Below are 23,061 nucleotides of genomic sequence, written 5' to 3'. Positions count from 1 at the left end.
AGTAACTGTCAAGTAATTGATGTACATTCAGTTACAAAATAAACCAGTAATTTTTCAATTATCCCTGTCGTGGTAAAAAGATGTTCTACTAATCAGAGGTTCCTTATTAATACTTTTCTGCATTAAAGTGATTTGAAAATTTCTAATAAATCTAATTTAAAAAGTAAACCTATCTTATAGTAAACATAAGAAATTCACTCAGAATGTAAATAGCATTTGGTAGTAGTAAGTAATTTTAAATAAATTCATATGAACTGTGTATACTGCAAATAAATATCATGTTAAGTTTATTTAGCTTTTCTATTAGCGTATTCGAAATTTAACGGGAGTCGTGGTCAAGCTTCTCAATGTTGAAACATCATTTCTTGATATCAGACTACAGATAGATTATCCCTATTTTGAAATTTTGTTAGAGTTCCCTTCAATTTAAATAGATATATTTCAAAAATAGAAATAAAATTTTATTCTTTAGACAAACATAGAATAAATTAAGTTAAAACTATAACACCAAATAATCATGTTAAATGCCTACAATGAAGATGAGATGTGGCATGATTGTCAAAATGAGACAACTCTCTACAAGAGACTAAATTACATAGAAATTAAAACTTATTGGTTTCCGTCTGACCTTCAACAATGAGTGACACCCAAACAGCATAGTCAGGTATAAAATGACAATGTAAAATCATTCTTATAATGTTGATATTGGAAAATGGTTTATGTTCTAAACAACCGACAAAACAGCCGCAAATGTTGTGGTTTGTGACGCATATAGGGAAAACGGTACAATTACATTTCCCCAACTTTAGAAAGGCATTTTGTGTACCCAAGGCAAGTGAAGGAAGTAAACTTAGGGGCGCTTTGATTGGATGAAAGGATATACTATATTTTCGTTTCTTTATCTATGAATTACTGCAGTGTGCATATTTACAATATAAATTTTGAAACATTTTCTGTTTAATTATTCGAAAAGTCTTCTAAAATTTCATGAATTTGGCGTACAATGACGGTAGGCATGGATAACATTTACAAGTTCCATTGGATCTTGGTCATGATACCATTTGGCTTTCTAAAACAGAATAATAAAGAACTAACACCGCACATAATTGTTTTATCCTGGTTTTTATCATAAACAGTGGTAAATCTAGTCTATGGTAGAATAAATAGTATCGTTTTCCTCTATACTTAACATTTTAAATAATGAATCAAAATGCTTTTGCATTCAGATCCATGCGTGTCCATTTCCTTTTTCAATTTTATGTGCTACAGCGAGTCAAGTGTAACACAATTATATCATTATTATATATGAGAGACAACTCTTCAGTTTTTTCGGGCGTCCTTTAAACTTTTGCAGGCCACTAGTTTGAATTAACTGCATACTCTTCACAAAAAGTCATCAAGTTTCGTTTCATTACAGCCTTTAGTAAGTGTACTCCAAATAATTTTTTAGTGTATTTATTATACACTATCAAAGAGCTTATCACTAACACCTGTAATAAAGTATATGATAATAAATGTTTTAACTATATCTGGAATGTAAAGATGCTTTCGATGTAACAGATGAAATATGAGATTTTAGGGGAATTAAAAACATGTTAGAATTTTATTGTGTTATAACAAAACTTGACAATGAGCATAATGCATCTTAGTTTTTCGAATTGTCGCAAACACCACGCAAAGTCTTCTTTTTGGGTGAGAAAAAAAAGCTGTGTTATCAATTATGACACACTCATTGCAGAAATTAAACCTTCGAACCAATAGGAAATTAAAACAACAGATTATGATATGCAAGTGATGTGAAAAACAGAGAATTTAAAGTTGATAAAGTCATGAAAGTTACATTATGCAAAAAAAAGAAATTTGGTATGAATTCCGATGAAACAACTTTCAACAACATTCAAATAAAGTGAATGTAAGAAATTATAGGCAACCATATCAGAGCCAAAACATAGTGTATTCATTTTGATAGAACTTTAAAGTTTCCCTTTTTGGTAATGTAAATAACGCCATCAATCTGATCAACTGAGACAACTCTTCAGCCAAGACCAAATTGGTCAATATCCTTAATGCGCTTCAGCTTCAACAAAAGTTGTGCGTAAACAAAATGTTTGTTTTAGAGCATACACTATGATTTGTATTCGACTCACAGAACGTTTATTCCAGAGAATTTATGGTGATTCGTGAACGTGAGTTCTAGAATATGCATGATAATGTGGGTCAACCTCAAGATATTTTTCCCAAACAAACAAGAGATGAAGGCGATATTTGGCATTTTTGGTGAACTCATACGTTTTTATTGTAACTGAGTGCTTTACCAATTTTTGTATGATATCCCGTAAATTATGATGCAACAGGTGTGTAAACTTATTTCGAAATATAAAATAAACACCGTTACGCATTTTTCGTTTGCATTTACTTGGAAATCGCCACTATGTAATGCAGGCGTAAACTACACAAAAATCTTATCAACTTTCGTTTCATTTTGGAAAATGTCTTACAACTGATCGTTCAGCGCTTTTATGTATGAAAACACTTGTCACAATCTTCTGTAAAACGGATATAAAAAAGGCATTAATTATATCTGGAGTGTAAAATATTCTCCACTCAGATAAACTTTTTCATCTCTCTCTTATGTCTAAGAAAATATGTAAGATACTCTTACTGTAAGTGTAATGAGATAATTTATTCGTAAGTGTGCTCCTTGACAACATTTGTATACGTTTTGTTAAAGAAGTGGTTTGACAAGTTTTATCAATAGCGTTCCATTAATATCAGAGGTGTTCCAGTATTGGTATAAATCAACGTTAAAAGTAACACAGAGTAAAGGTATGTCTGTATTTCAATTAGCATATGAATGCGGCAAAACATGCAGTTACCTTGATGACATTTTTTTTCGTACATAATACAGACTTCTCTCAATGTTCTACCGAAATAAACATCATAGAACTTACTTTAAGAGTATCATCACCTCAGTAGTCAGTACTTAGGTACTTCCATTATTTTATGAAAAACTTATATAAAAATGACCATTTTATAAATTTTTAAATCATAATGAAACTAAGGTTTCACCTCTCTCAGGTGAAATGGACCTTCAGAGGATTTGGTTTTCTTTTTAGGCTATTGTTTGTCAAATATCTCGCCAACTGTTTCTGTACTTTTCGGCAATTTTAACTTTCAATTACTCGACTTTGAGCGTTCCTTATGATTCATTTATATTGTATAGAGTTTGGTTTAAGGTCCATTTTTGCTGAAATGGTATATATTTTTGTTTAGGTGCCAGCTGTAGCCAACTTCGGGGTGCGAGATTTTCTCACAAATTTCGAATGAAACATGTTGTGTTGTTTTCAAACTCGTTAGCGAATCATTTAACGAGGAAGTTTTCAAACAAAACTGACGACAATGTAAGCGGCATCAAAGTTGTACGAGTTGTAACATGCATCATTTTGATATGTATAAAAACGTGAAGTGTAATACCACCATTAAGTTTCCCCTATAAGTTTACTACAGTGAAATGTACGATCAATTTTCCCAAACCACCAAATTAAAGGGACATTTGTTAACCCTTGTTCGTATGCAACCGGGTGTGAATTACTATGATTTAATAAAACTACACCTTTTTTTACACACAGTTTTTGATTTAGTAAAATGAAAATAATTGTTTTCCGTATTAGACTGGTTATTTCAAGCATTACTGTCAAGTTTTTATTATCATCAGTTCAATAGTTTGAGAAACATCTAGTTTAATGTAAGACGACATCTACAGCGATTTGAGCAAAATGACTTTAGGATGATTAATACCACTAATGGAACTCTTTGTCTTCATTGTAAGGTCTATGTTGGTCCATTTATACTTTGCCTTTTCTCCAAATTTAAGTATTGTGGGATTTGAACTTTGTAAAATTATAATATTAATAATTTGCGTCATTTGAGGAACAACAGAACACGTTGAAAGAATAAAAAAAAATTAGGATGGTAAACCTACATGCAATTTTTTGGTGTATGAAGCAATATATAAATTCCGATATTTAACCACCATGAAATTGGGCAGAGTGTATTTTACTGCTGAGAAAAAGGGAAGCTGACAATTGGATAGTTGAAATAAACACGTTCATATTTTTTTTTTATTGGCGCAGTGTCAATGTCAGGTAAAATGTCACACACAAGTGATCAACACAATTCCTTTTATTAAAACCCATTTCCTAATTGTAAAGGACCGAATGCACATTTCTATAATTAATATTGCTTCATTAGCGTTCAAAAACCTATTACACACACTTTAGAATAATGTTTTGAAAGAAACGCAATAGCAAATTATCGATGTTATAGTCTTATAAACCTATATAGAACATACAATTGATTAGATGAGTACATACGAAGATTGGAAGCAATAATCGTTAACCGATGTTCCTACTTCATAAATACGTTTAGAACATACATGTCAAGGTAAACTATCAAAACTTTAAGAACACTAGCTAATATAAAAAAAAGGATGTGGTATGATTGCCAAGGAAAGCACTATACACCAAAGTTATATTGAAATGAATGTAAGCTACTTTAGTCAGTCCTACGGCCGTCAACATTGAGACAAAAACATAAACTTGTGGTTAGCTAAAAATATAATATATCAAAACTCTAGGAACACTAAATGATATAAAAATCAGGAGATGTGCTAAAAAGTAAAATCACAAAAATACTGAACTCAGAGGAAAATCAATTCGGAAAGTCCATAATCACATGGCAAAATCAAATAACTAAACGCATCAAAATGAATGGACAAGAACTGTCATATTCCTGACTTGGTACAGGCATTTTCAAATGTAAGATTTCGTAGGGAACAACTTTACACCAAAGTTATATTGTAGTGTATGTAAGCTACTACATGCAACCCTATGACCTTCCAAAATGAAGCTATAAACGAGCCCGATCGACATGAAAAATAAGAAACAATTCAATTTAGAAAAACTAACGGTCTAATTTAAAACAAAACAGTTAACAAAGAATAAATATGAAAGATGTGAACTAACGAAAACCGTTGAACTACAGGCTCCTGACTTGGGGAAGGCACATAAAGAATGTAACGGGGTTATAAGTGTAAATCAAACTCCCCGGCAGTTCCAGCTCCAATCCGCATACGGGTCCGCATACTACTTAACTGATGGAGTAAAGGAAAATAGTTCCGGAACGAAAACGATCACTGTACGGAGTTTGATTAGTGGAGTAACGGAAAATAGTTCCGGAACGGAAACGATCACTGTACGGAGTTTGAAGTGTAAATATGACGTGTACTAATAACGGAACTGACTGGTTTCTGATTGGTCTGATAAGACCAATAATTATTAGCTTTGAGCAAATATGTATATAGATTTTGAACATTAAAGTGCTCTGTGAAACAACTGTTACAAATAGAAACGGCAGCGAAGTTATTACAAACCAGGTAGCAAGCACCTTTAAATCAATAAAAAAAACTCTTTTTTGCACACAAAGTCAACATTAAATTCGAAATACTTTTGATTAAATATTTTGGATTTATCAGTCCCAACAATATAACCATTCCAGTTTAGACGGGAAATTTCTATTCTAATACATAACATATTATGATCTAAATGGGTTATACATGTAAAGCCTGCATGTTATGAACAACGAATACTTTACTCTTATAACACTATTCTATGGTATAAATCATTATATTGCAAAATACCTGTAGTTTGTTACAGGATGTGAAGTTAATTACCTATGACCCAGATGCTCAAGCGATATCTTAAGTCAGCTGCAGATAAATTTGTGTTATCTTGTCAAATTTTAAACACCTGTATTCAAACTGTTTTGAGAAATGATTATGAACATGTGAATAACAATCTTCAAATATAAATATAGCGAAATCCAATATATCAGAATGATATAGGACATAATAAACCTAATGGCAATCTAAAACATATGCAACAATGTACATGAAGAACGAAAATTACGTTTTATTCAAATATTATGAAAAAGTTACATACGAAATATGTACATGATTAACATATTATCTAAGGTTAAATAGGGTCTTTCTAAAGATGACTGGAGCCACCGAGTTTGACATCCAATAATAATGCTGGAAGTAAACTGTTTTTATGTTGCTCTGTTATTTAGAAATAGAAATAGTGAGAAATGAATGTTTGTTTCTGGTGTAGAAATAGAAAGAACGTAGGAATATCGCACTTAAAAGATGCCAATTTTTCAGTAAAAAAAGCACCATATATATTTTCATCAGTTTTTTTTCACAAAAAAAGGTCCGAAAACTCAGATTGGGCTTTTTTTAAAATGTATTCTGTTATATTTTAACACAGAACAGAAAAACGCTACTAGTGTCAATTATGTAAATAATAACTGAACTAATTTTAACTCAACTGCTTAAAAAAACGTTTACTAGCGTAGAGGTAAATAAGAACCTATTACAAAATCAAAAGTTGAAACAGACAAATGAAATTTAGTTTAACAACCAAATTTGAAGCGACAAAGTTACAGAAGCGTGAATTACAATAAAAAGAACAACGCGTATTTGTTTTCACTATAGCATGTATAGGGTGAATGATTGAGTATAAAATAGGTTTATAATGTACGCATACTTTCATTATCTCTATTATTATTTCCTGCAAAAGTATACACAATTAACATGATTAAGGGTACTTGATTTATTAGGTGCAATATTAACGTGTAAGCACAGCGGTCTTTCAATTTCCTAATTTGAAAAAAATATTAGTCGAAATATTTTTAAGTGATTGACAACAAAATAAGCTTGACTCTACTACATCCGGGACTCAGGTGGTATAATAAGAGTAAGTCTCTGACATAATGTCAGCCAGAGATATTTTATAAAGATATTATTTTCGTCGCAAATTGACCTCAAATATTACTTATTTCAGTGTTGACAAAATTACTTATGCGGAAGGTAGAGATTGGGCGTTTATAGTTATAATATGGCTACTTTATATGCATAGTGCATGTAAGATAGAATTCTAAACGATTTATTTTCTTTCATCTTATATCAACGATCTGCAAGATACTTCCGGGGGTCAGAGCTAAAAACAAACATACGTTATGCATGCTCGACGTAATCAAGTTTGTCTTTACATATTTGCTGCACCCTTGACTTGATATAATAAATCATAATAAATGTAAATTGAATACATTTGTTTGAATGATTACCATCAATGAGGTTTTTGTTATCATTTAAGATGTTATTCTAATAAATATAAGCTGTCTTTTTTATCTAATTATTCCATTATAAAAGAGGGACGAAAAATACATGTACCAGAGGGACAGTCAAACTCATAAATCGAAAATCAACTGACAACGCCTTGGCAAAAAATGAAAAATGAAGACAAACATTCAAACAATTGTACACATGACACAACATAGAAAACTAAAAGAATAAGCAACACAAACCCCACCAATAAGTAGGGGTGATCTCAGGTGCTCTGGAATGGTAAGCAGATCCTGCTACACATGTGGCACCTAAGTGATGTTGTTATACATGTTGATGTAATCTAGATAATCTTAAGCTTTCTGATTAATTACTACATGATACTACATGACAGATAGGTAAGAAAAGCACGAACAGTTAAAATAGCTTGCATTGCAAAGAAATTATAAGATAACCCAAATTGTGACGTAAAAAGACACTATATAAACCTTGTATAAGTTGGTAAACACCAATTAAACAGATAATAATAGCGTATTATTGGCATTTTGGTGGTATTTCGACGTAACATTTGATTTTTATGTATGGAGTTAAACATTATCTGCATTCAAATACAAATACAAATAAAACAGAAGTGACACAGTTTAATCTTTATCCAGTTTTCCTTTCATTCCTATGGTATTCCAAATTTCTAATTGTAACCCGTAAACTTCTTTATAAAAACGTATTCTCGTTTTTTGTGTTTTATTGCCAAATAATCTTGAAAATTTTTGATTAATCGATCGAACAATCACTCAATAATCGCCTTATAGTTTGATATCAAATGTGTTTTGTTTAAAATCAATGATTTCCGGATCCCAGCTTATTGTCGTTTTTCACATGATAATGTGTGTTCTATTTGGCGTACATAATTGGAAGCTTGGTTTCTTTGAAAATTTCTATTCGACTTATGGTTAAAACACTTCGATATTTCCACCACTTTTGTATGTGAACTTTTATATATTTCTGTGAAACCTTTGCATCAGTAAATACCATCCACACTTGCTTACATGCAACTAGTTTGCCTAACTAGCAGCTCTATCTGGTGGTCTATTTGTTTGTTCATGACAAGTATAAATTCAATGATAAAATGCATACTGCTTATTGTTATTTTAATCTGGACTAGATTTTAATTTTCAAATATTTTGACCTTGAATATCACGGAGGAAACACTAATATTGAAAATGTGCTTCTTAAATTGGCATCGCTAAAAGTGATTTATGTATTACATGATAAGATGATACATAATCGATACCTACAACTATAATGAAAGATACAACTCCTTTACGACAAGTCCGATAATGATAAAACTTTGTTCCAATCCCGTTTTTTTTAATGAATACTCCACTGAAAAATGACAAATAGATTCTACAGTCCCTGAAGCTGGTTGTCGTTATTCAGTCTAGTAACTCACCTTATATTGCAATCGTAATATGTGTGTAGTCAAATTGTATTGACCGATAACATATTTAAGAAGTCCGTCAGTATCAGTATGGTACCTTGCTTGTAGGTGATGATGTGTTTCCGTGCAATATAGTTATAATGATATGTCATCTTTTTTCAGATCCCGACTTGTTGTTTTAACCTAAAATCAATCACTTTGTACAGATGTAAGAGTTGAAATAAACACTATGTTGTCTATAAGTATAATTTTAATTTGTAGTGAGCTCAAAATGTGCTAAAAATGCTGGCAAAAGCCACAATTTTGAAAACGGTACTAATCTTACGGTACCATATGTGTTTCGACAATCAATGTGTCTTAATTAAAGCTCGTGGCTAACACATGATAATCTAAAATTTCTCTCATGAATTAACAAAAAAAAATATATATAAAGAGCTTATAAACCTAAAAAAGACAAATATATATTTACATATACAATAGATATATTGCATATTACAAAAATATCACAAAACAATGTTTTAAGTATAATGTTATTTTATAATCAACACAATAATCAGAAATTGAATGCTAAAACACCTTTAATTTCTTTTGCAAGAATATTATTCTTTAAAAAGTGTTTCTCAAAAACATTTGACTGTTTGACAGTGAGACGATTCAATGATGGTACCTCCTCTTCGATTCATATTATAAATTAAATCTTTATATAATGTTATCTGGATAGTTTTTGTCTTTCATTCTTCAAATGATATAAATAACATGCAGAATAAATATGATATTTTGATAATGTGTAAAACGTTTAAAAGGAAAATAAACTTACTTCAGTTTTAGTTTAAAAGACATGAGTAAAGTCCGATAAAGCTAGGGTCACACATTCACAACTTTTACTGCCGTCCTTGACAGAACCATTCCCGATTAAAATTTGTCAAAAGTCTTGTCGAATAACTATGAATCGTGACTGGAAATACAAACTTTAAAATAAAAATTAAAAAAAAACTGAATTACAATTATCAGATATTGTTCAGGAAGCGTCCAAAATTCTGTCTGATCTCAAACGAGAGCTTGAACTCCGCATTTAAGAGAATTGTCACATCCATGCATTTCTCCCTACATATCCGAAATATCAAGGCTATAACTTCACAGTAAGGGTTCACGAAAGTATCAAATAATAGACCGATTTTCTTGATAATAGTAATAAGTGTTTTAATGTGTATGTAAGCAAATTTATAACTACTTACTTAATATTATTTTGACAGACAACCAGTGAGAATTAACACCTTGTGACTCGTCTATCAATCAATAATTTTATTTGGCAACGACTTTAGGATTGCTTTTGTCGAGCGTAAAGAAATTCGGGATGATTTGTGATATTAGTTAAGCTTTTAGAAGAGTTTGATACACGCGGTTTATTCGTAAATTAGAAGCAATTAGTATGACAGGTCAGTTTCTCCGATAGGCAAATGACTATTTCAGAGGCAGGAAGCAACAAGTGGTCGTCTCTTTTAATATTCATAAATGATATTGTAGCTTAAATGCAAGTCCAGTAAAACGATGGCAATTGGCAAACACATATCAATATGATAGTAAGAAAAGCTTATTATCGCTTAAATATATCAAGTTAAATTCATATTAAAGCGAAAAACTTCAGATCTTCAGAACTTTATATTTCTTTTATAAGGCCAGTTCTTGAATATGTTGATGTACTTTGGGATACATCTACATTTATTTTAATGCGCATAATACAAATAAGTCAAAGAGAGGCAACAATATAGTCGGGAGGTCCACATACTTATGTATTTGTACAAAAAAAATCTAATAATAATACTCCATTTTATCTTAAAAATTATTTACTAACATGTATGATCCTTTGAGTGAAAGGGATCTTGGTTATGAAATAAGTAAAACAATTGCTTAACTTAATTTACTCACGGATGTTTTTACTGCTAAGGGGGATACAAAAAGTGTAAAACTTTGCAACGGGATCTACAACTAGCTAATGGAATTTGATGCAATAGTCATACAATTGAGAGGTTTGACGCTATAATACCAGGTTCATTCCACCATTTACTACATTTGACAATGCCTGAACCATATCCGAAAAATTACAGTTGTTGTCTATTCATATGATGTGTTTTATTATTTGATTTTGCCATTTGATTCTGGACCGTCCGTTTTGAATTTTCCTCAGAGTTCAGTATTTTTGTAATTTTACTTTGTATGGTACAAAAACATTAACCTTAACAGTCATTGATTTCAAACCAACAAGACATAGTATTAAAAAAATCAAGGGCAGAAATGGAACTTACTCAGACCGCTGGTACTATTGATTGTTTTAATCCAGACGTGATACAGATAGTTGAACGAATGAGATAGGTTAAACCAGGTGAAACAATGTATTAATATACCTACTTTGTTTGTCCATCATTTTACCACACTTAAGTAGTTTGAGTTATATTGCATTCCCCATATCTATCAATTAATGCAGTCAACGCATTTTTTCGTCATACTTTCAACTACCACTGAACTTCTAATGCTCGTCAACTTCAAACTGAAATTGGCCTTTGAATTGTTTTATTCGAGAGTCATTGGTGTGTATTCTCAAGACTAAATGCACGTCTGAGGTGCAATATTATGATGCTGATATATTTAATGGGTTTAAATTGTTCGTCACCGTCACTTTCATGTACCACTGAAAGGACTTACATCAAATTTAGTCTTCAGCTTGACAATGACCTTTTGCATGATTTGAACTCAGATTTGCCAGACACTTTAATAATGTTTTCGAATACTTTGAATTACGAGCGTTTGTGTATATACATGTATATTTTTGTGATGGACTATTCAAGAATTAGACCGAGAGTTGTCTCATGGTACTCACATCCAATCTTCTTATATCTATCTATTACTGTAGTAACTTGAATGAATGAGATAGGTTGAACCATGTGAACTTCTAATGCTCGTCAACTTCAAACTTAAATTGGCCTTTGACTTGTTTGATTCGAGTGTCACTGGTGTGTATTATTCTCTAGACGAAATATTCGTATGAGGTATCATATTATGAGGCTGATATCTTTGGTAGTTTTAAATTGTTTGTTCATCGTCACTTTTGTGTACTACTGAAAGGAATAACTTCTTATTAATTCTACAGCTTGATAGTAACGCTTTGTATAATTTGTTGGTGCTTTCAGATTTGCAAGACAACTTCTGTTTTCTGATACTTTGAAGAAGCATTAGAAATCTCATATACTTTGATTATTTATTTCTTTGAACAGGAGTGATCAGTTTTAAAAATGGCACCATGTTTTCAAATATGTTTCTGCCTTTTTTTTATATGATGTTACTAAATAAATCAAATTATCTCTAAACATTCAAGGATTTCTCCCTCTATAATAATGTTAATGCTTAATTGTATTATATGTTACGTAAATACATGGCAACGGAGACATAATTAGGTTATGTATTTTGGATGACAAAATAAAAAAGAAGCAAAAATGGTCTTTCCGAAATTCCCATTACTAAACTGTGCATTTAAAACAAATATGGTTATAAAAGACTATTTTATTGCTGTCCTTCCATCCCTTATAGGTCTTCGCACCTCTTTTGCTACTTAACATAATTAAATCTTATTTTCATCGAGACTGATTTCAGTGGCTGACCGCCATTGAAAGGTTGCCAGTAGATTGCATTGACGATATAACCGCCTGTAGGATAGTAATAGTAATAACCATTCAGGTTTGCTAGTCCACACTGGTTATACCACCACGCTCCTCTATTTTGATCAGCACATGATTGACCAAATAAATTGATATAGTTAGCGTTATCACGATCATAAGTTGAAAATGGTTGACCATCAATTCCAGCAGTACCCGAGTCACCAGTGATATCCCCTGAAATGAATTGGAATTCATCATGACTTAGTTACTGACAAATACGGCTTTTTGTTATAGTGAATGCTTCTTTTGAATTTCCCTTTTTATTATACTGTAGACTCATTTTTTGGTATCCCATTGAACTAGAGATAAAGGATACAAAAGATACAGTTAAGTCGGCCTCATATCTTGACTCGCATCTAGAAATTGACAATGAGGGTCGATTGAAACCACAAAACTTTACGACAAAAGAGATGATTTCGGCTTTCCAATTGTGAACTTTCGATATCTAAGTAGCAACATTCCAGCAGCACCTGCATACGGTGTATATATTTCCCAATTGATAAACTCTTCCCGTGCTTGCATTTCCTATCATGATTTTCTTGATAGAGGGTTGTTGCTCACAAGGAAGCTATTAAATCAAGAGTTCCAAATGGTAAAGTTGAAATCATTTCTTCGTAAATTTTACAGACGCCATCACGAGTTGGTTGACTATGGAATAACAGTTTCACAAACGATATCGGATATGTTCCTTACGTCGTAAGTACAATCCCCTTTCATAAATGTGACCTACCGAATTAGACAATTGACCGGATTTGTTAGCTCATAAGCAACACGACGGGTGCCACATTTGGAGCAGGATCTTCTTACCCTTGCGGAGCACCTGAGATCACCCTTAGTTTTTTGGGGGGTTCGTGTTATTTATTTTTTAGTTTTCTATGTTGTGACAAGTGTTCTATTTTTGTTTGTTTGTCTTCCTTCATTTTTAGCCATGACGTTGTCAATTTATTTATGATTTATGACTTTGGCTGTCCCTCTGGTATCTTTCGTCCCTCTTGTACACAATTATTTTATATCTGCGCTGTGTAAAGTACGAGTTCAAGTTCTGTTACCTAAGAATTTTTCAAATCCTGCCATGTTTTTTTTTTTTTTTTATTTTTATAGTAATTACGATTATAACTCAATTTGACTGTTGTACCCCTTTTCGACATTTTTACCTAGTGTGTCTGTTTGATTTGTTCACACATTGTTGTCAATATAATAGAATTCAAATGAGACTAGCTGTCATACAGGTTAGAGGTTTAGCAAGTTATAAAGCCAGGTTGAATCCACCATTATCTACATTAGAAAATGCCTCTACCAGGCAAGAATATGACGGTTGTTATCCATTCGTTTGATGTATTTGAACTTTTGATTTTGTCATTTGATAAGGGGCTTTACGTTTTAAATTTCCTCCGAGCACGGTGTTTTTGTGATTTTAATTTTTTTCTAAATCAGTAAATTTGTACAAGATATTTTTGTCTAGCATAATTCATTTTTCCTGGTAAAATTGGCATCCAATCATAAGTTTCTTCATTATGATGCGATAAAAAGTGTTTTCTTTACTTTAATATACTTTAGAATGAAATAAGAAAGGTAATGTACTACTACCGGCAAATTAAGTGTCAATTCCGGTCTCATATGATAGCTTTTTTCACACTGATATAAAAAATATGAGGTTTCTTTTTACCTTTCCCTGTAAACCAGGATATAATTGGCCACTTCCAGTTTATCGAAAGTCACTTTTAGTGATCAGTGATAAGTAAATGTATTTAAATTACAAAATATATGGATTCCGAGTGCTTTTCCATGAAAAAAAATGCAAATAATGCAACTTCAGGTTTTCTCAAGGTCACTTCCGGTTGTCATTTTTCAAGGTTATATGTCACTTAACCTTTTGGTAAAGGTCATATGGCTTTATAATGAACCAAGTTGAGTAAAAATCAATTAACCTCCTATTAAGACATTTCAAGGGCACTAACTCATATAATATGTCATTTAATTGTTTTAGATCAAATGTAACATATCTTCGTTACAATAAAGCAAACAACTTGCACTTGTTCTTTAATATTTATCTTTAACAGTATCATTGCAAACCATATTAATCCTTGATCAAGATCAACCTACAGATGGATCGCGGTTGCCAAGTGGTCTAAGTAGTTCTACTACTGTTATTACTAGCCAGTCAACACCGAGATTGTGAGTTCGAACCCCGCTCGTGTCTGAGGGTACATTGGACTCCAATCTTAAATCACTAGGATGCCAGTTTTCCGATTAAAGATAGGTGGTTTTCTCAGGACACTCTGGCTTTCTCCACCCATAAACACTGACCGCCACGAATTAGCATAAAAGTGGCGCTTAAAGTGGCGTTAAAACACCAGCTATCAAACAATCAAATCATCCTACAGATGGAACCTCAATTCAGTTCTCCTTATAAAGAAAAATTACCCAGAATCCCTGTTTGACTCCGTAGGCAAACGTCATAATCCCATAAGAAGAAAATATAACGCATATAGTATTAAGAGGAACTGAGAAGCATGAAATATATATGCCTTTAAGTGTACTCACCGGCGTTGCCATCATAGTCTTCCAAAGTCAGTGTGTAATTGCTCGATTCATCCCCGATCCTGAAGGTTTCATACTCTGCATAACGAACGTTACCAGCCCAGTCCTCTAAATCAAATCTTATCATATAGGATCTGCTGTTGACGATAGTATGTATATTATCGTTGCCTGTGATAGAATTTAAAAAATAAAACATAGTTTTAACAACTTCTTATAATTTGAATCTAGTAGAAAAATTATGAATGCATAAAAATTAATAAGGGAGCAACTATTTAACTTCAAAAGGAGGAGGTGGGTGCCAATGTCTAACAACACGATAAAATTAGTATATACCCCGGTATTGTTTAATAATGTTATTAAATGAAGTGTGAAAGAAACTTACCAAGCCAAAAATTCCAGGCTAGATGTCCGAAGCCAAACTTGTAGTCTTCCCATCTTCTGTAGAAGTTGACCTTATTATTAACACGCCTCTGAATTACCTGCAACAAAAACAAAACAACATTTAAAAAATCAGTTTGCCTTTATAATGATGCATCACTGTCAACTAAGCATTTCATAATACATTTTGGAATACCTTTAATTGAGACCGCCGCTGAATTTAAATGAGGATGTAAAATTGGTACTAGTAAATGTTTCGTCTTTTTTTATTCCTTTTGTAGTTGAATATATATGAATGAATATGAAAAGTTGAGCTTAATTTCCATGTAAATCCTTTGGTTGTTTCGTTGGATGGCTGTTCCATTGAAGTTTTACCGTTTATGCTACGTATTTCTGTTCTGAATAACTTTCACAATGTACGATATATAGGACAAAAACCGTAGGTTACTGCCATCTGTTACAAAATGATATAGATGAAATAATTATGTAAATTATAACAGTCATAAGATTTTGAAAGAGAGACATTGAAGTTATGAAGAAAGCTCGAATGAGCTTGTAGTCTAACTCGTATTGCCAACAAATGGAGAACGTATGTTTGCTAGCAATTATTAAGGGTTTTTAAATGTGTTAAACGGAAAACGTTGAATACGTCTTAAATGCATTAAACATGTTACATGTGAACTAGTACATGTATACATATTTAGTTGGGGGCCAGTTGAAGGACGCCTTTCTGTGCGGGAGTTTCTCGCTGCATTGAAGACCCATTGGTGGCCTTCGGCTGTTGTCTGCTCTATGGTCGGGCTGTTGTCTCCTTGACCCATTCCCCATCTCCATTCTCAATTTTATAAAAACTAAAATAAATTGTCAATACCGTCCACTTAGGTCCAGTCATATCACAGTACACCATTATGGGATAGGTGGTTGACGGATATATATGGTAAATCCCACTGATATATTTACATACTATATCACCACAGTCATGTGGTTTGGCGGGTTCTACTGTGCATAGATCTTTAGCTGTAAAAAAAATACAGCATTTTCAGCAATTACAATTAACTTTTAAAGAATGGTCGTGATATTATGCATTTATCACATGTTGAAATTCTTTTCTTTGATGCTTCAATTATTGTTCCTTCCGTTTGTAATCGATTCGTCGTTTAAAGTAAAATAAAACAAGTTACTGAAAATTATAATGTAAAGAACATTTTTGAACCATAAACTTGAGAATGGAAATGAGGATGCATATAAACCAAACTCTAAACCCTGAACTTTGTTTTCTGTAAAATTTAAAATGAATTCACAATGTATTATCGAAAACAGATAATTCATTCAGGGACTTTAAGTGACAACTTTGGCTGCTTATTATCATTCGAGTCTTGGTGTCAAATATTAACCAGATCGAAACCCTGATAAACAACCAACAGAGAATCATGGAGAGCATGTGATATGATGATCGAGCAATGTTATTTGTTTTGTTTCCAATTATACTTTGCGTTCTAATTTTTTATAAGAGTTGTTGAAATAATTGGCGTAACAGAATATCAATTTCAGAATCCGTCAGTCATATCCTCGTAACGACTCTTATTTTCGTTTGTTACTTGATTTTCTTCTTAATCTATTTATCAGAACTGAACATAGATAATGTACTGTGGCATAATTTCATTCCGTTTTTTTGAACTTGCTATTTTTTTCCTTTTTAAAGAAGGAAATCAATCTAAAAGTTAAAATATTCACTGTTAAAAAGTATAATTTAACTAACTTAATTTCGTGGAATTTTATACCAAGACTTCCTACAGAAACACTTGTCAATTCTCATCGTCTTTCAAAATACAATCGACGATGCCATGTAAATGTTTGTTTAATCGCGATAGAAAGCTGGAATCTTACGACACTGATTGTTTATGAAAATGGTTGAATTAAAAAACTTACATGTTCTGCTCGTAACAGCGGTATGCAGTGAATTAAAAGGGGCACTAGTATCAATTTATGTTCACCGATCTGAATCCGATTCTTACATTTGATTGATAACCATGTAAAACATTTATCTAAATTATAAAAAAAGTGCAAAAAAACTATTTACAGGAAATGGGCTCAATAATATGTAGCTTCGTTTCGCGTGTATCTTAGTCTTGATGCCATTTTATCAACTATAGATTTGACCTCCGAATACCTTCAATGGTCATATATACGATATAAACATAACATTGATATTAACTATAAGTAGAAATGGAACATGTGGAATTGCATTTTTCTATGTCTGTTTAATTTCATATTATAGATTTAAAATATATGTTAATCATCGTTTCTACCTGTACAAAAACGTTTTTCTGGTGGATCGAAACAGTCGATCAAATGAGTTACGTTATAGATAATGCATATTTTAAGGTTTTTCTTGTCGTAGAACACACCGAGGGGTGTCAGGATTGATCAAAATGAAAGACCGACCGTAGGGAGGTCTTTCTTTGAGCAATCCTGACACCTGGCTTTTTATTTATGAAGGAATATATTAAAATTCATCTCACATATATGATCATGTTTCTTTATTGTAGCGATAAATTAACAAAACTTCACGTTATTTGTTTCTAAAATTAAAATGCGGGCAATGAAGGTTTCTTTTACGTTTATCATCGATTGAACTTTAAAATATAAATTTCCATATCGGCAACAAAAAACTATCAGACGAATAAAATTTTGAAGTAAATTACAGATTGCATTTTTATCAAGGAAAATAATGACCTAACACAGGTCATTATTTTATGCCTTTCAGCATATTTCATTGAAACATGGTATCGTCCGGGTTGATTCTGAAAAAGAATGACCTGTCGTTCTGAAAGAAAATAACTCCATATAGGTATATAACTGCGTTTCACTTTCAATGTTGACATATTCACCTGAATACGGATTCAATAAGGTAGAATTATTCACTTGCAAGTGAATAATTTATCATCAATGTTTCTTATCTTTCTTGAAAAAAATTAAACATATTGTTACTTTCACTTTAATTAATGAACCAAAGAAATCAAACTTTAAATATTTTATATATCTAGCTAAGGCCCCTTACACGTTTCTTATTAAATGCGTCACCTGAAAATTACCGCAGTTGGTATATAAAGAGAGATATGAGAGTTCAAACGCGGCAACATATGTCAGAGAGAAAAAAAATAAATGAAATCTTATATCAAATATAACAGGCTTAAAAGTTGGCTCTCAAGATTGGGAAAAATATTTTTGGCTTACAAGTTCTTGAAAAATATGCCCTACAACTATCATCAAATCGACGTAATTTATCAAAATGTGAACAAAGTAGAAAATGCAAATAACCATATAATTTCCTATGCGTTCTTAAATTTCGTGTTGATGAAACTTTGCTGACGTATAGTGTGAGAGAAAAGAACGATATGAGTGGGTTTTTTTTAATTTATTTAACTATGCTATTGATGAGATGTATTTATATTTTACATTTGTCAATGATATTTAAGTGCCTATATATTATCCCTGCCTAATAAACTTTAGTATATATCATGTCAGTGGTAGGGTTAGTACTTGTTCACACTGTATAAAATAATTTAGCTAATAATAATATGCAACTGAATAAAAGAAGATAATATGATATATCATTAATTGTAGTCCAAGAAGATAATTTTATGTTTTCTGTTGACCTGATTCTTTTTCAGATTTTGAATTTATCCATGAAATGATTATTTGTAAGTAAAATTGTTAATTATTTTTTATTTATTATCTTTGTTTTTGGGGGGTGGGGGTGGGGGGTATTGATTACATTGATATTGTTACAGGGCATTTTGAATAGATGGAATTCTTTTCCAAATTAATCAAAGTGAAATTCTAGTATGACTTTTTAGTTGGGTGATTGGTTTCGTTAAACTTTTTCTTGTTTATATCACTTTTTGGTTACATAACTTATCACTTTATTGAGTAGTAGTTCACCCTTGGATTGCATGGATACGGGTGAGAGTTCTTGTTATCAGAAGAGCTCTTCAGGCGCACATAACTTATGAATTGATATTCATATTTAATAATACGACAATGTAGTTTACCACCGAACTAAACATATCGTTATATTTGGTCGGTTGTAACATTCAAGAATACATACCGTTATCTGGATGATATTTTTTCGTTAAATAATCCAGAGTTCTCTAAATATACTTCCGAAATTTACCCAGAAGAATTTACTTTAACTAAAGATAACTCAAACAGCAGCAGTCGCCCTTTTCTAGATTTCTAACGGGAAATTTCGTACTAAAATTTTCGACAAAAGAGACAGTTTTTCATTTCCTAATGTTAATTTTCCTTTTTTAGACGGAGATGTGTCTTTGGCTCCATCATACGGTGTTCATATATCCCAACTCGTTCGATTTGCCCGTGTGTGTTCTGATGTCATATATTTTAACTAACCAAATAAATGCATCACTGTGAAATTATTGTGTCATGGATTTCGATACCATAAATTACTTAAAACTTTTACTCGTTCTTATTTATTCGTTCATAGTATGTCAATTTACGTTTTTTGATTGAGTTAAGCCTTCCAATTGATATTTTATCGTGTGTTTTTCTATGTTGTGATGTTATACTATTATTTCAGAAAAAGGGAGAAAGTTTGGTTCCATTTCAAAATGTTAATCCTGCTGCTAATGTTTGCACCTGTCCTAAGTCAGGAATCTGATGTACTGTAGTTGTCGTTTGTTTACGTAATTTATATGTGTTTCTCGTTTCTCATTTTTTATATAGATTAGACCGTTGGTTTTCCCGTCTAAATGGTTTAACACTAGTTATTTTGGGGATCTTTAAAGTTTGTTGTTCCGTGTTGAAGGCCGTACATTGACCTATAATGGTTTACCTTTCTACATTGTTATTTGGTCTCATTGGCACTCACCCCACTTCTTCCTATATCTATAGAAAGAAAACATAAAATTACGGTATACTTACCAACTTTGTAAGGATTTAGTATATAGTTTCCACTGTATGAAATCATAGTTTCAGGGTTACAAAGGGAAGTAAGTAGACATTGCCTTGTAATTTTGTCATAACTCGCTGTACAACACGAGTTGTCTCCGGTGCACATGGTAGCACATTCAACTGTAGATTTTAGCTGAAAAGGACCAACTGTCGCATCTTTAAACATAATAACTTTACCATTCTCAACTTTAAATGGCACGTTTCTAGAATCAAAACATTTCACGCTGGGACGGAACAGTACAAGTGCTATAAACAGAATTTCCTTAAAAAATGTATGACACATTTGCATAATGTCATATACCAAACAATGAAGATCAATTGTGTTATCAGTGTCTATTTTTTATGTTTCTTGAATTAATTTCAAATCTGAGAAAGAAATAAGACTGTACACAACGTCAAATATGCAGTATAATTTAAGATACGTGTTATTATGCGTTAAAAAGTTTAAACAGATTTGCAGCGGCAACTTCTTTAGCTCAAGTCGAATATGAATTATCTTGTTCACTTTTTTTTCATGTATAAGTAGGTATACCCTCCCACCTATGGTAGATTATGATTAATTATTTATTGTTTTTTTTTACAGATAATGCCAATTCTTAACATTTTACAATACAATACATTTGAACATGTTGAAGTGCATTTTAAAGTGATTTATCTACCGTTGCATTATGAAATCAATTTCCAATTCTAAATCTTTAAATTAATTCATAATTTTTAAAAGGGTGGGGAGTTAAAAGTTTTTATGACATTTTCAATGTATTGAATCCACACAATATAACATAAGACACTAATGCATGTATACTTACAGAGAATTTAAGGTGTATATGATAATTTTATCTGATTCTTTAATAAAAGTGTGTGCACTTAATTTTCAGTGATATATTTCTTTTCTCTTCTGAAATTACTTTTTTATGTTTTGATGTTTTAATCTTCTTATAACTATATCTTATGAAGAACATTACTCAACACATTTATGAATCAATAATTCAAAACAATTTAAAGAACATGCTATTGGGTACTATACGTCTTTATTTCAGAAATGTCCATATACATCTTAATCTGATGAAATTGCATTATTGAAAAATCCCATTACATTTAATACCATGAGATTTTTATAAAGGCCGAATGTAGCTAAAAATAACTTTATATTTTTATATACTTTTGATTTCCCAATAATACAAGATGAAATGTATGGCAGTTGTAAGGATGAATCCTTCTGACGTTTCAGTCTCGTTGGAATCTCGTTCGGGAGTTATTTTAACAACATGTAATACAAGTCGAAAATATTAATGAATACAAAAAATATTATTATAACTATATTCTTTGAAAAAATGTAAACAGTGGTTTTTAAGTAAAAACATTTTGAAATTTTATAACCAATCTGATGTGTCATTAGCCAAAATATTGCGAAAATAGGTGAGTTTTCAACGTAATGATTTCACAAAAGTATATGTATTATATAATTAGATATGCTTTTTCCAGTCATTTATAATACAGAAGTTGAATTTACTTGCTCTTTATAAGAAGAAGAAAGGGAATCCAAAATTCACAGAAATAACAGCATGGTCAATTTCATATGAGGATTATCTCCCCTAATTAGTATTCACACCGCCAGTGGCGTTTTAAAATATACAAAAACGCTCAGGTATATCGACTCCAACCACGAATGCGTGATTCACCAGTCTTTTTCTTCGGTGAAAAACGTTCACACGCTTTATGTTTTCCTCTTGGTAAATGTAACTTTTTTGATTATGTACTGTGTATTTTCTTAGATAATAAGTATTAAGATAGACACTTTTCATTGTCAACATGTCAGAAGCTTTTATTACGGTCACAAATTCGGCAAGTGAAGAGGCAAATTCTCCTAAAGCTACTCCGTCTCACTCTGATAAAAAACAGAAATCGTCAATCAAACAGACCGAAAGTCGTAAAAAGACGACGAATAAATCTCGTAAATCTTCTACTTCTAGCAGCACGTGTAAGAAAGATGTATCAGAGGAATCTGAGACAATTTCGACAACGGTTTTGTCATTAAATGGAGAAAATGAATTGAGAGCAGAAAGTCTAGTGTCAAAGAGACCGTTAATTCGATGAATTCTCGTATGGAAATTTTTCTAACTCTTTTCAAAAAGTTCGTTTTTCAAACTGTCACTCCAAGTAAACATAAAAAACCGAACAGAGAAACTGCCACTTCAGGTGAGAAGAATATTTCTCAGGATTCTAGGGACATTGCCACGTAACTTGGGCAGAATTCCCTCAGACATGCTAGTGCTGCAAATCACGACAATGCCATTGATGATTTTTCCCTTCGGTCGAAAGAAGGGGTCTTGATTTAAATTTAGATTCAGACAATCAATCCCAACAATCTTCTGTGAAATACAGTACACACAACCGTTTTCAGAGATACTCAGTAGTTTATAAGGACTCTCTTGATACTGAAAATGTCAATAGAGATATCCTGATATTTTTGGTGAAAATGCCAAAATCTGAAGCTGGTATTGTTCTAGATCAAAGACAGATTAAAATTTTGAATCGATCATTGCGCTGTGAAAATCCTTTATTACTGTCAACATATAAAGAGTAATATACGGCTAGTTTTCTTCTGAGTGGTAAATCGGCTGATATACTACACTTACCAAAACTAAATGACATTACTCAAATTTTACTTTGTAAACGACATGGTTTTAATGCTGGTAAAGCTCATAATAAACCTGCGATTTGTTTTAAAATATTGCTCTCAAAGATCAGGCAGCAGCTATAAAGGGTTCAATCATTGAAAAACTAAGGCTTTTCTACCTCAGGCATAGATTACCTAAGCTGCATTTGGCATAACGTTT

The 23,061-nt window shown here is 31.9% G+C and overlaps 1 protein-coding gene across 1 annotated transcript; it reads right to left on the bottom strand.

Moving 5' to 3' along the window:
• Positions 1–12,221: 12,221 nt before the first annotated feature.
• Positions 12,222–20,240, bottom strand: LOC139504273 (fibrinogen-like protein 1). Its single transcript, XM_071294340.1, has 5 exons — positions 20,195–20,240; positions 16,215–16,267; positions 15,255–15,351; positions 14,876–15,040; positions 12,222–12,505 (listed from the first exon to the last, which is right to left on the bottom strand). Exons 1-5 carry the CDS (start codon positions 20,238–20,240, stop codon positions 12,222–12,224), a joined length of 645 nt encoding a protein of 214 aa, XP_071150441.1.
• Positions 20,241–23,061: the final 2,821 nt, after the last annotated feature.

Source organism: Mytilus edulis, chromosome 14 (assembly GCF_963676685.1).
Source record: "Mytilus edulis chromosome 14, xbMytEdul2.2, whole genome shotgun sequence".
NCBI classification, from domain to species: Eukaryota; Metazoa; Mollusca; class Bivalvia; order Mytilida; family Mytilidae; genus Mytilus; species Mytilus edulis.
This window is presented reverse-complemented; position numbering and strand designations above follow the sequence as displayed.

Coding starts and splice junctions, on each gene's coding strand:
- LOC139504273 (XM_071294340.1), bottom strand. CDS start 20,240: ATGATTTCATACAGTGGAAACTATATACTAAATCCTTACAAAGTTG. Junction 15,041..15,254: donor AGCCTGGAATTTTTGGCTTG/GTAAGTTTCTTT, acceptor ATTCTATCACAG/GCAACGATAATATACATACT. Junction 12,506..14,875: donor AGACTATGATGGCAACGCCG/GTGAGTACACTT, acceptor AATTCATTTCAG/GGGATATCACTGGTGACTCG.